Raw genomic sequence first — 13,546 nt, 5'->3', positions numbered from 1 at the left:
GGGATGTGTGGATTCATGCTTGGTCACATGGAGTGCTTGGTTATGGCTAGGTTAAGGATTTCCATATTTGTATTGTAATGGACGCATTGTTGATAATACATGGTGGATGATGTTTTTGGAGGCTGGGTTTTTCCCTCATGAGGGTTTTCCCAAGATATATCTTGTGTCACATTTCATGGGTATGTTGTCTATTCTTTGCATGTGGATTCTATGAGTTTATTTGATTAAAATACAAAATGGGTTATGTGGAAATTGTCATAAAGTTGGTTGCAAGTTTCCTTACAAGCTCGCCCCTTGGTTGGGTGCTGGGTTAGATCACGAGGATACCCCTAACAACAAAAACAAACAAATAAAGTACATAAGTTGTAGTATCATATATCCCACATCACAAAGAAACATTGCCAAAATTTACTCCAAAACGATGTCCATACTCTGACAAAGCATCAACCAAAACCTTACCCCTACCTACTGCCCTATACACCCATTTATATAATTTAATAGATTAAAACATATTAAAGTCAATCAAGTAACCACATAAACAAGCTTTAAACAAACAATACTATTTTTCTTTTCACTTCTTTTTCAAAGGCCCATTAACCCACTAGTTTTTCATCTCGAAACTTGCCTTTGGTTCTTCCTCTGGCCTCGCCTTCCTCTTTCCTTTGGCTCACTCTCATTCCTTCACCCACATGTAATGAATCAACAAATCCCAACTGATATACACTTCTTCCCAACACTCATCCTTGTTCATCCCCTACACCCAGTGAATAAACAACATCAACTATTGAGGAGTCTTCTCATCTATGCCCTTGGCCACCTTTGCAAGCATAAACCCTGCCCCTGAAATTTCCCTTTCCAACATCGAATGCAAATCATACAACCAATCATTTTCCACACAATCCTTCAACACCCATTCAACATCTTTCCATCCAACCTCCAACCCCCAAATCGCCACCATTGACACAATGTCTATATTTGTTTTGTACCTGTGTTTAGTCATAAAAAAACTCTTCAGCCAAAAGGATTTCCTTTATCTAAATGAAAATATCTTCATCAAATTTGAAAAGATTTTTCATTCTTTTCTTAGTGATTATTGCCGGGAATAATCATTATGTTATGTTGTCATATTATGTTTATGTTGTCATCGGTAATAATGAGTTATGACAGTCAGTTAGTTAGTCGTCCCGAAGGGCAGTTGGACGCAACAGTTGGTTGCACCCCTTCGGGTGTTATATATTGCATACCTTTCCTTTGAAGTAGCATCATCATAGTCGTATATGGGTGTAATGTTATAAGCACTTGATGTACATGGACTGTTGAATTAATACAGAAACTGGCTCTTTAATATATTTCCATTATGTTCTGTGCATTTACTTTCTGCATTTAATCATTTACCGTATGTGGCAAACATTTGGCATCGTTGCCTAGACATACTCGGGAAAGGACGGAGAGGATGGCACACAAACAAGATGGGCCTACCCGTTGGTGAGATTAACCCAGAGGCCGACGACACGCAAATAGAGCTCTATTATAGAGAAGACACTGCAACGAGGGAATTCTCAATCCTGCTTCATGTGGCAATTGAGACCTACGTCCGAAGGGAGGCCACAGAGGCTGATGTCCCAACAAGTGCAGTGTGGACCGCACTGGAGGTTAGCCCCACAACGAATTGGTTGATGAACCACCTCCCCCGGTTGCTTGCACAGGCATCACTGGCACAACGAACTCGCCTGGAGGAGATTGCTCGTGAGGAGCGACACCAACAAGTCCTCCAACAGTATAAAGAAAACAATCGTCACTGGGAAGTGGAGCATGATGGCACAAGGCCAAGGGTAAATTGAACACTGAACCTCCAGGAGGAATAAAGAACATTCTATACTATAATAATGGTGTCATACTATTGACACAAATTGTATCTGATGGGATGAATTAATATAGAAGTGTTCTATATTCATGTGTTGTTGCTATTTATGGGGATGTACGGGAATTAATGCCCAACCTATTAAACAAAGATAGAAATAAGAAAGCACAAACGGAGGAGTGGGAGGCCGCATAGATGGCCTTGATTCTGGAACAACAAGTAGAATGTAAATAGAGGGTGAGGCAACTTTGTTGAAATGTGGCGACTGATCAACAAATTACTGTACACTCAGCACGTATCCTCGCCGGGGTCTGGGGCCGGGCCGGGCTCCGTGCAGGGGTGTCGCCCCCGATAAAAATTTTTTTGCCATTTTTCGTTGATGAAAACCGACATTGTAATAAAACCGTAAAAAGGCTGACTTTGTTTGTTGCCCTAAAAACACATGTTATAAGTGGCTGAGATGCTTAAGGCATTGTAAGGTTGATGTACTATTTTTGCTGGATAATAAGAAAGATTGGACGGCTGTGTATGGTGGACGTAACCCATTCTGGGTGAACCACATTAAATCTCTGTGTTATCTGTGTCATGTTTTATTTCTTTATCTTTTGTATTTAAATCTGCATATAATTGTTAGTTCATATTTGCTTCGGATCTGCTTGAAACCCTAACAATTGGTATCAGAGCAAGGTTTTCTGTAAATTGGCAGGACTTTCGGATTTGAGTGGGAGCAATGGAGGATTCCAAATTCAAGGTCGAAAAGTTTAACGGCCAGAATTATCAGTTATGGAAAATGCAGATGGAGGATTACCTGTATCAAAAGGATTTGTGGCGGCCATTGGAAGGAAAGACAAAGAAACCGACCACAATGTTAGATGAAGAGTGAGACATTTTATATAGAAAAGCACTAGGATCCATTCGATTGTGCCTTGCGTCATCTGTAGCATTCAATATAACAGAAGCAAAAACGACTGTAGATTTGATGGCAACATTGGCTAAGTTGTATGAGAAACCCTCAGCTTCGAATAAGGTATTTCTTATGAAGCGTTTGTTTAATTTGAAAATGAGTGAGGGAGGATCTGTAGCGGAGCACTTAAGTGAATTTAATACAATTACCAGTCAATTGTCTTTGGTAAAAATTACCTTTGCAGAAGAGGTTAGGGCTCTCTTGATTTTATGTTCTTTGCTAGAAAGCTGGAATAGCTTGGTTATGGCTGTAAGTAACTCTGTCTCTGGTAAAAATACTTTGGTATTTGATGATATTGTTGGTGTTATCCTAAGCGAGGAAATGCGAAGGAAAAGCACAGGTGAGACTTCAACATCATCGGGTAGTGTTTTGAATGTGGAGAACAGAGGAAGATCAAAGGAAAGAGGAAAAGGCCCTGGGAATGAGAAGTCACAAGGGGAGTCAAAGAAAGGACGCTCTCAATCTAGAGGAAAGAAAGATTGCTGGTACTGCGGAAAGCCTGGTCATCTAAAGAAAGATTGTTGGTCTCGAAAAAACAAAGAAGGAGACAAAAATGAAAATGACAGTAAAGAAGCTAATATTGCAAGTAATACTTTACAAGATGCTTTAATCTTATGTTTGGATAATGTTAATGATTCCTGAGTAATAGATTCTGGGGCTTCATTTCATGCTGCATCCCATAGAAAATATTTTCTAGATTATGTTCAAGGTGATTTTGGACAGGTATATTTGGGTGATGATGAGCCCTGTCAAATTGTTGGAAAAGGAAAGATAAAGATCAAGTTGCAGAATGGTAATGACTGGTTTCTGCAGGAGGTAAGACATGTTCCTAATTTAAGAAGAAATTTAATTTCTGCAGGGCAACTACGTAGTGCAGGTTGCATAGTTACCTTCTCAGACAGTATGTGGAAAGTCACTAAAGGATCATTAGTAGTAGCTAAAGGTGCAAAGGTAGGCACATTATATCTGTGTACTGGTAACACTTACTCTACCTTAGCTGCTACAGATATAGTTACTGCAGGGACAACAACAATAAATGTTACAAAAACAGATTCGATAATGTGGCACCATAGGCTTGGGCACATGAGTGAGAAAGGGATGAAAATCCTTCACTCCAAAAATCTATTGCCAGGACTAAAGAAGATTGATTTAGAGTTCTGTGAAAATTGTGTTTATGGTAAACAAAAAATAGTCAGATTTCTCAAGGTTGGGAAAGAGAAGAAGAGTGAGAAGTTAGAGCTTGTACATTCAGATGTATGGAGACCGGCTCAGGTATCATTTCTTGGTGGCTTCTGTTATTATGTTACTTTTATTGATGACTCAACTAGAAAAACATGGGTATATTTCCTAAAACAAAAATCAGATGTTTTTGAAACTTTTAAGAAATGGAAAGCTTTGGTTGAGAATGAGACAGGAAAAAAGTTGAAGTGTCTCAGATCGGATAATGGAGGTGAGTATTGCAGCAAAGCATTTGAAGATTACTGTTCCCTAAATGGGATTTGAAAGCAGAAAACAGTTCCAGGAACTCCACAGGAAAATGGTGTGTCAGAGAGAATGAATAGAACTATCATAGAACGCGCGAGGAGCATCAGATTGCATGTTGGATTGCCTTTACATTTTTGGGCAGATGTTGTACATACTGCTATCTATTTGATAAATAGAGGACCTTCGACCCCTTTGGATGGTGGTATTCCAGAGAAGGCATGGACTGGTAAAAAGGTAAATTATTCTTTTCTAAAAACTTTTGGTTGCGAAGCTTTTGTCCATGTTGATAAAGAAAACAGAACCAAGCTTGATGCTAAATCTCAGAAATGTACCTTCATTGGATATGTGATAGATGAATATGGCTATCGGTTATGAGATTTTGAAAATAAGAAAATAATTAGAAGTAGAGATGTTATATTCAATGAGAAGGTTATGTATAAAGAATAGATGTAGGAAAAGAAGCATGAACAAGACAAACAAGAATATGTGGTGTTGGATGAGATTCCTGAAAATGAAATGCCACAGGTACCTGATGCTCAGCAACAACAGATTGTCCCACAAACTCTTGCAAGTGTTAGACGTTCTACGAGGACAAGTAGACCCCCTGAAAGATTTTCTCCTTCTTTGTATTCTATTTTATTAACGGATGCTGGTGAACCAGAAGAATATGAAGAAGCAATGCAGGTAGATGCCAAACAATAGTGGGAGCTAGGCATGAAAGAGGAGATGGACTCCTTGATGAAAAATAAGACTTGGGACTTAGTCCCTTTACCTGCAGAAAAAAGAGTCTTGCCTAACAAATGGGTTTATCGGCTGAAGGAGGAGGAAGGAGGTCAGAAAAGATATAAGGCCAGACTTGTGGTAAAAGGTTTTGCACAGAAAAAGAGTATAGATTATGATGAAATATTTTCTCCAATTGTAAAAATGACTTCAATTAGAACTGTACTTAGTCTTGTGGTTGCAGATGATTTACATTTTGAACAATTAGATGTCAAAACAACTTTTCTCCATGGAGATTTGGAGGAGGAAATTTACATGTTGCAACCACAGGGATATGAGGTCAAAGGTAAGGAGAACTTGGTGTGCAGGTTGAAGAAAAGTATGTATGGCCTAAAGCAAGCACCCCGACAATGGTATTTAAAATTTGATAGTTTCATGGCTGAACACGGTTATCATAGATGTCATTCTATTCATTGTGTATATTTTAAGAGATTTGATAATGGCAGTTATATTATCTTGTTGCTTTATGTTGATGACATGCTTGTTGCTGGGTCTAACATGCAACATATAAATGATCTTAAACAGAAATTAGCCAGGTCATTTGCTATGAAGGATTTGGGTGCAACTAAGCAAATTCTCGATATGAGGATTACACGGGATAGGAAAAATAGAACCTTGAATTTGTCCCAACGTGAGTATATAAAAAAGGTGTTGAAAAGATTTAACATGCAGGATGCAAAAACAATTAGTACACCTTTGGCTAGTCATTTCAAATTGACTAAGGAGATGTGCCCAAAGGCACAGGAAGAGGTTAATAAAATGTCTAACATCTCGTATTCATCAGCTGTTGGCAGTCTGATGTATGCAATGGTATGCAAAAGGCCAGATATTGCACATGCAGTAGGAGTTGTGAGCAGGTTTATGAGTAATCCAGGTATAGAACATTGGAATGTTGTGAAATGGATTCTTCAGTATTTGAAAGGAACTACTACGAAGGCATTACGTTTCAAAGGATCTAATGCTGCTCTGAGTGGATTTGTTGACTCTGATCTGGCGGGTGATATTGATTCACGGAGGAGTACTACAGGATATGTTTTTACTATAGGGGGAACTGTAGTCAATTGGATTTCTAGGCTGCAAAAGGTTGTTGCACTTTCAACCATTGAAGCTGAGTATGTTGTTGCTACAGAAGTCGGGAAGGAGATGATTTGGTTGCAATGTTTTCTAAAGGAATTGGGTCAGACACAAGAGGATAGTCCATTGTATACTGATAGCCAGAGTGCCATTGATCTTGCAAAGAACACTGCTTTTCATTTAAGGACAAAGCACATTCAGCTCAGGTACCACTTCATCTGGACTGTTTTGGAGGAGGGTCAGTTACGGCTTGAGAAGATTCACACAAGTGAGAATCCTGTCGATATGTTCACAAAGGCAGTTCCACAGGAGAAGCTGATTTCTTCATCAGTTTTTGTTGGTCTTCTTGATTGATAATTGTGGAATTTATACTAGTCAAGTCCTAGTGTTTTATCCAATGGATGTTGCATGTACAGTGGTGTCATGTAGTATCAGTCTCCAAGTGGGAGATTGTTCGGTGTGGAGCCTGGTCAGTCTCTAAGTGGGAGATTGTTGAAATGTGGTGACTGATCAGTAAAGTACTGTACACTTAGCATGTATCCTCGCCGGGGTCTGGGGCCGGGCAAGGGTTTGAGGGCGGCAGCCCTTGAGAAAAGTGAGGGTTTGGGGGTGGCAGCCCTCGAGAAATTTTTTTTTGTCGTTTTTCATTGATGAAAACCGACATTGTAATAAAACCCTAAAAAGGCCGACTTTGTTTGTTGCCCTAAAAACACATGTTATAAGCGGCTGGGATGCTTAAGGCATTGTAAGGTTGATGTAATATTTTTGTTGGATAATAAAAAAGATTGGATGGCTGTGTATGGTGGACGTAACCCATTCTGGGTGAACCACGTTAAATCTCTGTGTTATCTGTGTCCTGTTTTATTTCTTTATCTTTTGTATTTAAATCTGCATATAATTGTTAGTTCATATTTGCTTCGGATCTGCTTGAAACCCTAACAAACTTGCCGAAGGACGACCTGCTAAAGGGTTGCCCGAAGGGAACCAAGGAGGTGTCACAGAGGGTGTAGAAGCCGAGGAAAATTTCTATGCATCGCCAGAACACTGTAGGGTGAGAATCCACGAAGAGTTTTTGGAGGAAACAAGGCTACGAAGGAATTTGGTCGAAGAGACCCGGGATCAGTTCTAGAACTTATCCCTTACGTTGCGCAGTGAAGACCACTGAAGGGAGCCAGCAGCGGACGCGGGTGAGAACGAAGGTGAGGGCAACCATACGACCATAGGTTCGGAGGAGCCGTAGACACACGATAGACAAAACACTGTACCAGGAAACACCATCGATGCAGGAGGGAGTGGCGCGGGTGCACGACAAACACGGCCACCTCCAGGGACACAACCCCTATCAATGGCCAATAGGCAGAAGCTGCCAAAATTCATGGGCGACGGGAAGGAGGATCCCGTTAGGCACTGCAAAACTTGCGAAACCATATGGGCGGCCAATGGTATCACGGACTAGGACGAATGGACGACGCAATTCCCAACAACATTACGGGGAGTCACCATCGACTGGTACTCATATATTGACAAAACTACAGTGGCCACATGGGACACACTACGGAAAGCCTTCGAGAATGAGTTCCGCCTACTCCAGAATGATAATGAAATAGTGGCAGAGATATACAACACTAAACAAGAACAAAATGGAAATATATTAAAGAACCAGTTTCTGTATTAATTCAACAGTCCATGTACATCAAGTGCTTATAACATTACACCCAGATACGACTATGATGATGCTATTTCGAAGGAAAGGTATGCAATATATAATACCCAAAGGGGTGCGACCAACCGTCGCGTCCAACTGCCCTTCTGGACGACTAACTAACTAACTAATTGCCGAGCAGGCAACCGACCCGGGTAGACGTGGAGGCGTACCTCCAAGATATGGTGGGTCGAGGGCAGACTTACTTTCAAGAACTAGTACAAAGTTATCTGCAGGAGGAGGTCTACCAAGGGCAGGAGGTGATTGCTTCCCTTCAGTCAGAGGGCCTCGACAACACCATTCAGGAGTTGGAGCGGTTGCTCAAGTTTATGTGGGAGGGTTGTCCGCATGCATTTGCTGCTTGTTTTGAGAGAGGTGGATGGCTAGAAACTGAGACGACATAGATGTTGGCCGCATGGGCAGTGAGCATGCCACTAGTGGAGAGTAGAGTGGAGTCTCTCGGGAGGCAGATTGAGCAAACCTTCAGGGAAGTGTATCATACTCTTCGCCGGATGGAGTCCATGTCTGCAGGACATTTGACTGCGAGGGTGGCTGCGAAGAGAGCTTGGGAGGAGTTGGCCACCCAGGTTGACGCCATGCAGAGAGATTTGGACTGCCAGGAGGCAGCATGGGAAGCCGAGAGGGCTCAATTTGCTGCCGAGAAGGCTCAGTTAGTTGCAAAGTTGGAGGACGCAAGGGCAGCACAGGCGACCTTGACCACTAGTCTGGTACAGGCGTGAGAGACGGTGGATGCCAAGGAGGGAAAACTCCTGGAAGTTGCCCGAATGGTTAAGTCTGCAATTGAGCATCGAAAGGTGGTTGAGCGAGACCTACCGGTGCGGACACAATAGGTGTATGATCTGCGCGCACGACTGACAACAACATCATCATCAGCCCTACCATCTGCTGCTTCAGGGACACCCCCTCCGCCCCCTTCTTCTTCTATACCTTGATTATGTTTAGTGTATGCACATCATCTCTGTTTTTGTATTAAGTCGTCCGGAGTCGACTTCTTTTCTTGGGGGGCATGATGTTGCCGGGAATAATCATTATGTTATGTTGTCATATTATGTTTATGTTGTCGTCGGTAATAATGAGTTACAACAGTTAGTTAGTTAGTCGTCTCGAAGGGCAGTTGGACGCAATGGCTAGTCGCACCCCTTCGGGTATTATATATTGCATACCTTTCCTTTGAAGTAGCATCATCATAGTCGTATCTGGGTGTAATGTTATAAGCACTTGATGTACATGGACTGTTGAATTAATACAGAAACTGGTTCTTTAATATATTTCCATTATGTTCTGTGCATTTGCTTTCTGCATTTAATCGTTTACTGTATGTGGCAAACAACGACTTTGCCCAAAATGCTAATTGTTGTCTTGGTGTGCTCAAGGAAAAGGTGTCTTCCATTTAAAATGCAGTTGCCACCCATCCTCAATTGTGAGCACCAAGTGCTACCTATGTCACATCACCCCACCACCACAACCTTTCATTAATAGCCTTTGAAAATGACTACGTACTATTCCGAGTCAAATATCGAGCTCAAGATTACAAAAATCTTCCACTGTACTTTTTGGCCCATCATCAAGAGTTATTGCTCTACCTGCCACATCGTTCCTTGATCTCATCACATGCCAAACTTCAAATTCCTCAAAAGTTTCTAATAAATGCACTACAAATTAAGACCCGTTAGAATTAATATTACATAAATATAATTAAAATAATATAATATTACACTACAAATTATAATTAAATTTGAAATTAATTTTATTATTATAATTATAATTTTATAGATTTTTAAATTAAATTAAGGTTATGCTTTAAAAAATAAAAAATCACAAAAAAATTTGTATTAGATTATAATTATTTATATTATTTTATTAATGTGAAAATTATCATTAATATTACATAAATATAATTACACTAATATAATTATCAAATAACAATTATTCAAAATTAGAATAATTTAAAATTAAAATAAATATTTTTGTTACACTTCAAAATTATAATTATTAAAAATTTAAACAAATATTTTAGTAAATGATAAAAAAAACCATGCCCATATAAATAAGACCTGAGAATATAAGAATATCCAGTAGTTTAGTGGACCCTTATCCATTTGGGTACGCACTGAAAATTGTAATGTGAAAGTAATGCAGGGGAAGCTATTGGATTTCATGACAAGCATTCTAATGGAGGCCACACACAACAGTGGAGGACTATTTGGCAGTAAATCTTAATTTCGGAATGAGTTTGAAAACAACCCAGATGACAAAGGCCCCAGTCTTCTTCAGGTTCAGTCTACCTCCTAAAAATCTCCTAAAAACCTTCTGCTGTTCTATAGCACGGAAACCCATGAATAGCTTCTCAAGTCCTTTCAAAATCAGCATAAAACTTCAGTCTAGAGACTCTTTCTTATGGCATTACAACTACTTTGTTTTAGCTCAAAAAGATTCTGCATCACAGTACAATTGTACTTCTTCTGTGAATATTGAAATCCAGAAGAAAAATTCACCCGCCAAATTAAGGAAAAAGATGAGAAAATCTCCGGAAGGGCAGTTAAGACATGGTTTGGACATGTGTTCCAAAAGAGGTGATTTATTGGAAGCCATTTCATTGTATGATAATGCATTGTCAGCTGGTGTTAAATTTGACCAGCACAATTACAATGTGCTTCTCTATCTCTGCTCTTCTGCTGCCATGGGTATCCTGAGACCTGCCAAGAGTGGCACTAAAAGAAGTAACGGCAATAATTCAGGTTCAAATGACCAAAATCAGCCTTCAATTAAGACTGTTGAAAAATTAACAGAGGTTTCTGAGAAAATCAAGGAATTGGCCCTCGATAGAGGCTTTCAAATCTATGAAGAAATGCGTTCAGAGAAAATCCCTTTAAATGAGGCCGCATTTACCTCTGTGGCAAGACTGGCTGTAGCAAAGGGTGACGGAGATTTGGCTTTTGATATGGTGAAACAAATGCAATCTTATGGTATAGCTCCAAGGCTCCGTTCATACAGTCCCATGGTGTTTGCTTTCTGCAAAAATATGGAGGTGGAAAAAGCATATGAGGTGGATGAGCACATGAAAGCTTTTGGTGTGGAAGCAGAGGAACCAGAGCTAGAAGCACTCCTGAAGCTAAGTGCTGAAGCTGGTAGAGAAGAAAAGGTCTATCATTTGTTACATAGACTGAGGGCAAGTGTTAGACAGGTATCTAAATTAAAAATTCTGTCGTTTATTTATTCTCAATTGATTAATTTCATACAACTTCTTAAATGATAGGTTCACCCATCTGCAAATTCAAGAAGAATGCGATATGACATGAAGTTATTGGATTAGATAAAACACAAAGAACTAATTTTTTTGGGGGTCGGTACAAAGAACTAAATTTTATGGTTTAGCCAACTTGTCAAATTTCCAAAAGACATTTAAACAGGCATTTGGTTACTGGATTGGCGAGATCTTAGAGATTAGTGAATTCTATGTTTTTTCTTGAATATTATCTTATAATGCAGGTATCTCTAATTTTCTTAATGGAAAGACTCACCATCTATTTCATTAAAATTTTCCCTGCAGGTATCTCCATCTACTGCAAATGTAATAGAGCAATGGTTCAAGAGCAAAGTGGCTGCAAAGGTGGGTGCAACTGGTTCGAGCATTGAAACAATAAGAAGAGCCATGGAATCTAGAGGAGGAGGCTGGCATGGCCAGGGCTGGTTAAATAAAGGCAAATGGAAAATTGAACACACCAGCATGACCCCTACTGGTGTTTGCAGATGCTGCGGTGAGCAATTGATTACAATTGACATTGATCCATTGGAGACAGAATATTTTGCCAAATCCATTGTGGCTTTGGCCACTCAGAAGGAGATCGAGTCCAATTTCACTAAATTTCAGGTAGGCCCATGATTCTCTTTGGTCATCCCCTTTGCCCGAGCTTCTTTTTCCAAACCACGTGGCTCCTCAAAAAGAGTGACATCTCTAGTAACAGTCCTAGTAATCGTGGATTTAACCATATGCCTTTTGACTTATATACCATAGCGAATGAAATGCTTGGACCTTTTGAAGTTATTTTTCTGAAATTGGGTAAACCAGGATTATCAACTATCCATATTTCTACTATTTCGTGTTTAGAGAGAGAGAGAGAGAGAGAGAGAGAGAGAGAGAGACCTGATGCCTGAAAAGTATTTGGTAGATATCTCTTTGCACTTTCTATCAGGGAGACACTATTTAGCGAAGGAAGAAATTTAACTTCTGAGAGATATATTCTTCTGTGTATTCTTCATTGATTTGCTTTTTGATATTCCTTGTTACTTTTTAATTAAAGGTTTCTAACTTTAGCAGTGTTGTTTCCAAAAGATATAGCTTTTGTATGATGAAAATGATGATAATTTTGATTTCAAATTGAAATGTAGATCCATAGCAAACTTTATGTCAAAGATATACCACAATTCATCTTGGCCTTTCTCATCTCCTGAAGTTTTTAGGATGGCCAAATTCTGCATCTATAGGAAAAAATACACCATTTGTTCCTGTAACATAAAACACAAGGAAAACCAAACATAAATTAGTTATCTGATCTTGATGCCTTAGTTTGAACATAATCCTACTCAGGATCTAGGAATAATGCAATAAAGAATTCCTCCCCCATGAAATTCTCTTTGCTTGCATCTGTGCCAGTAGGAAAATGTGATGAGATTGCTACAAAAATATCCGTTGTAGGAACTAGAACAGGAGACCCCAACATACTAGATCCTTTAATGGTCTGCAACGTTCGACAATAACCAAAAGTTCCTTGGACAACGCCCCACATTTTGCCTATTGTTCTTTCTTGGGACATATGATAGGACTTTTTAGTGCCTCATTGCATCCCAAATAAGGGTAGAGATAAAGACTTCACGCCTAATGGTTTTGGCATTTCTTGCTTTTTCCTTAGATTAGGTTTTCCCAGCTGCCCAAGTGCCTTATAACTAACAAACAATAACTACCCTACTTGGATAACAAAAAACAATAAAACTTTATATGGAGTTCCAAGGAGCATTATCTCAGTCCAAATGACTACATTATCAGGGGCATCCAGCTGTCTGTGGCGGTTAAATTCCAAGAATACAGAAACAACACTACACAGCCAAAAATCTCCAGTCTCAGAGGTACATAATTGCAGCATGTGGTTAGTTGATAAATATTCTGTTAATTCTGAAAAATCTATATAAAGAATTTAATGCTCCAATCCGAATGCTGTTAGTTGATAAATATTCTGTTAATTCTGAAAAATCTATATAAAGAATTTAATGCTCCAATCTGAATGTCAATACCCTAAGGTCTTTCTGTGCCACTGCCATCACCTCTTATTCTGCTCAAATGTTGTTTTCTTCTTTCTATTCCAAGTTCTCAGCAGGTATGTCAAGACAACCCACAAAAGGTAGAAGCATAAATCAATACCATTGAAGGATAACTTTTTTGGCTCAAAAAGGGCCCTCTACCCTAAGCAGAATTCTGAAAAAGTACTGTTGTGTTTTATTGACCTCTTTTAGACAATCTCATGATAGTATCATGTTAAAAGGTTGTACTTTGAAGTAACATTGACGATCTTTGATCATTAAAGGGAAAGAAGATAAATTTGTCTCTTGATTTTTTAACCTTTGGCTTTTCAAGATAGATTGCAGACGATTACCATGTGTTCAA

The 13,546-nt window shown here is 39.4% G+C and overlaps 1 protein-coding gene across 2 annotated transcripts in view; it reads left to right on the top strand.

Moving 5' to 3' along the window:
• The first annotated feature begins 9,975 nt into the window (after positions 1-9,975).
• LOC131048028 (proteinaceous RNase P 1, chloroplastic/mitochondrial) overlaps positions 9,976-13,546 on the top strand; it is a 50,919-nt gene continuing 47,348 nt past the window's right edge. For both annotated transcript variants that reach the window (XM_057981855.2, XM_057981856.2), the window contains exons 1-2: positions 9,976-11,071; positions 11,438-11,758. In XM_057981855.2, coding sequence (XP_057837838.2) covers positions 10,115-11,071; positions 11,438-11,758 — 1,278 coding nt within the window. In that variant the 5' untranslated portion in view covers positions 9,976-10,114. The remainder of the gene's footprint in view (positions 11,072-11,437; positions 11,759-13,546) is intronic.

The sequence above is a fragment of the Cryptomeria japonica genome, chromosome 6 (assembly GCF_030272615.1).
Source record: "Cryptomeria japonica chromosome 6, Sugi_1.0, whole genome shotgun sequence".
Taxonomy (NCBI): Eukaryota; Viridiplantae; Streptophyta; class Pinopsida; order Cupressales; family Cupressaceae; genus Cryptomeria; species Cryptomeria japonica.
This window is presented reverse-complemented; position numbering and strand designations above follow the sequence as displayed.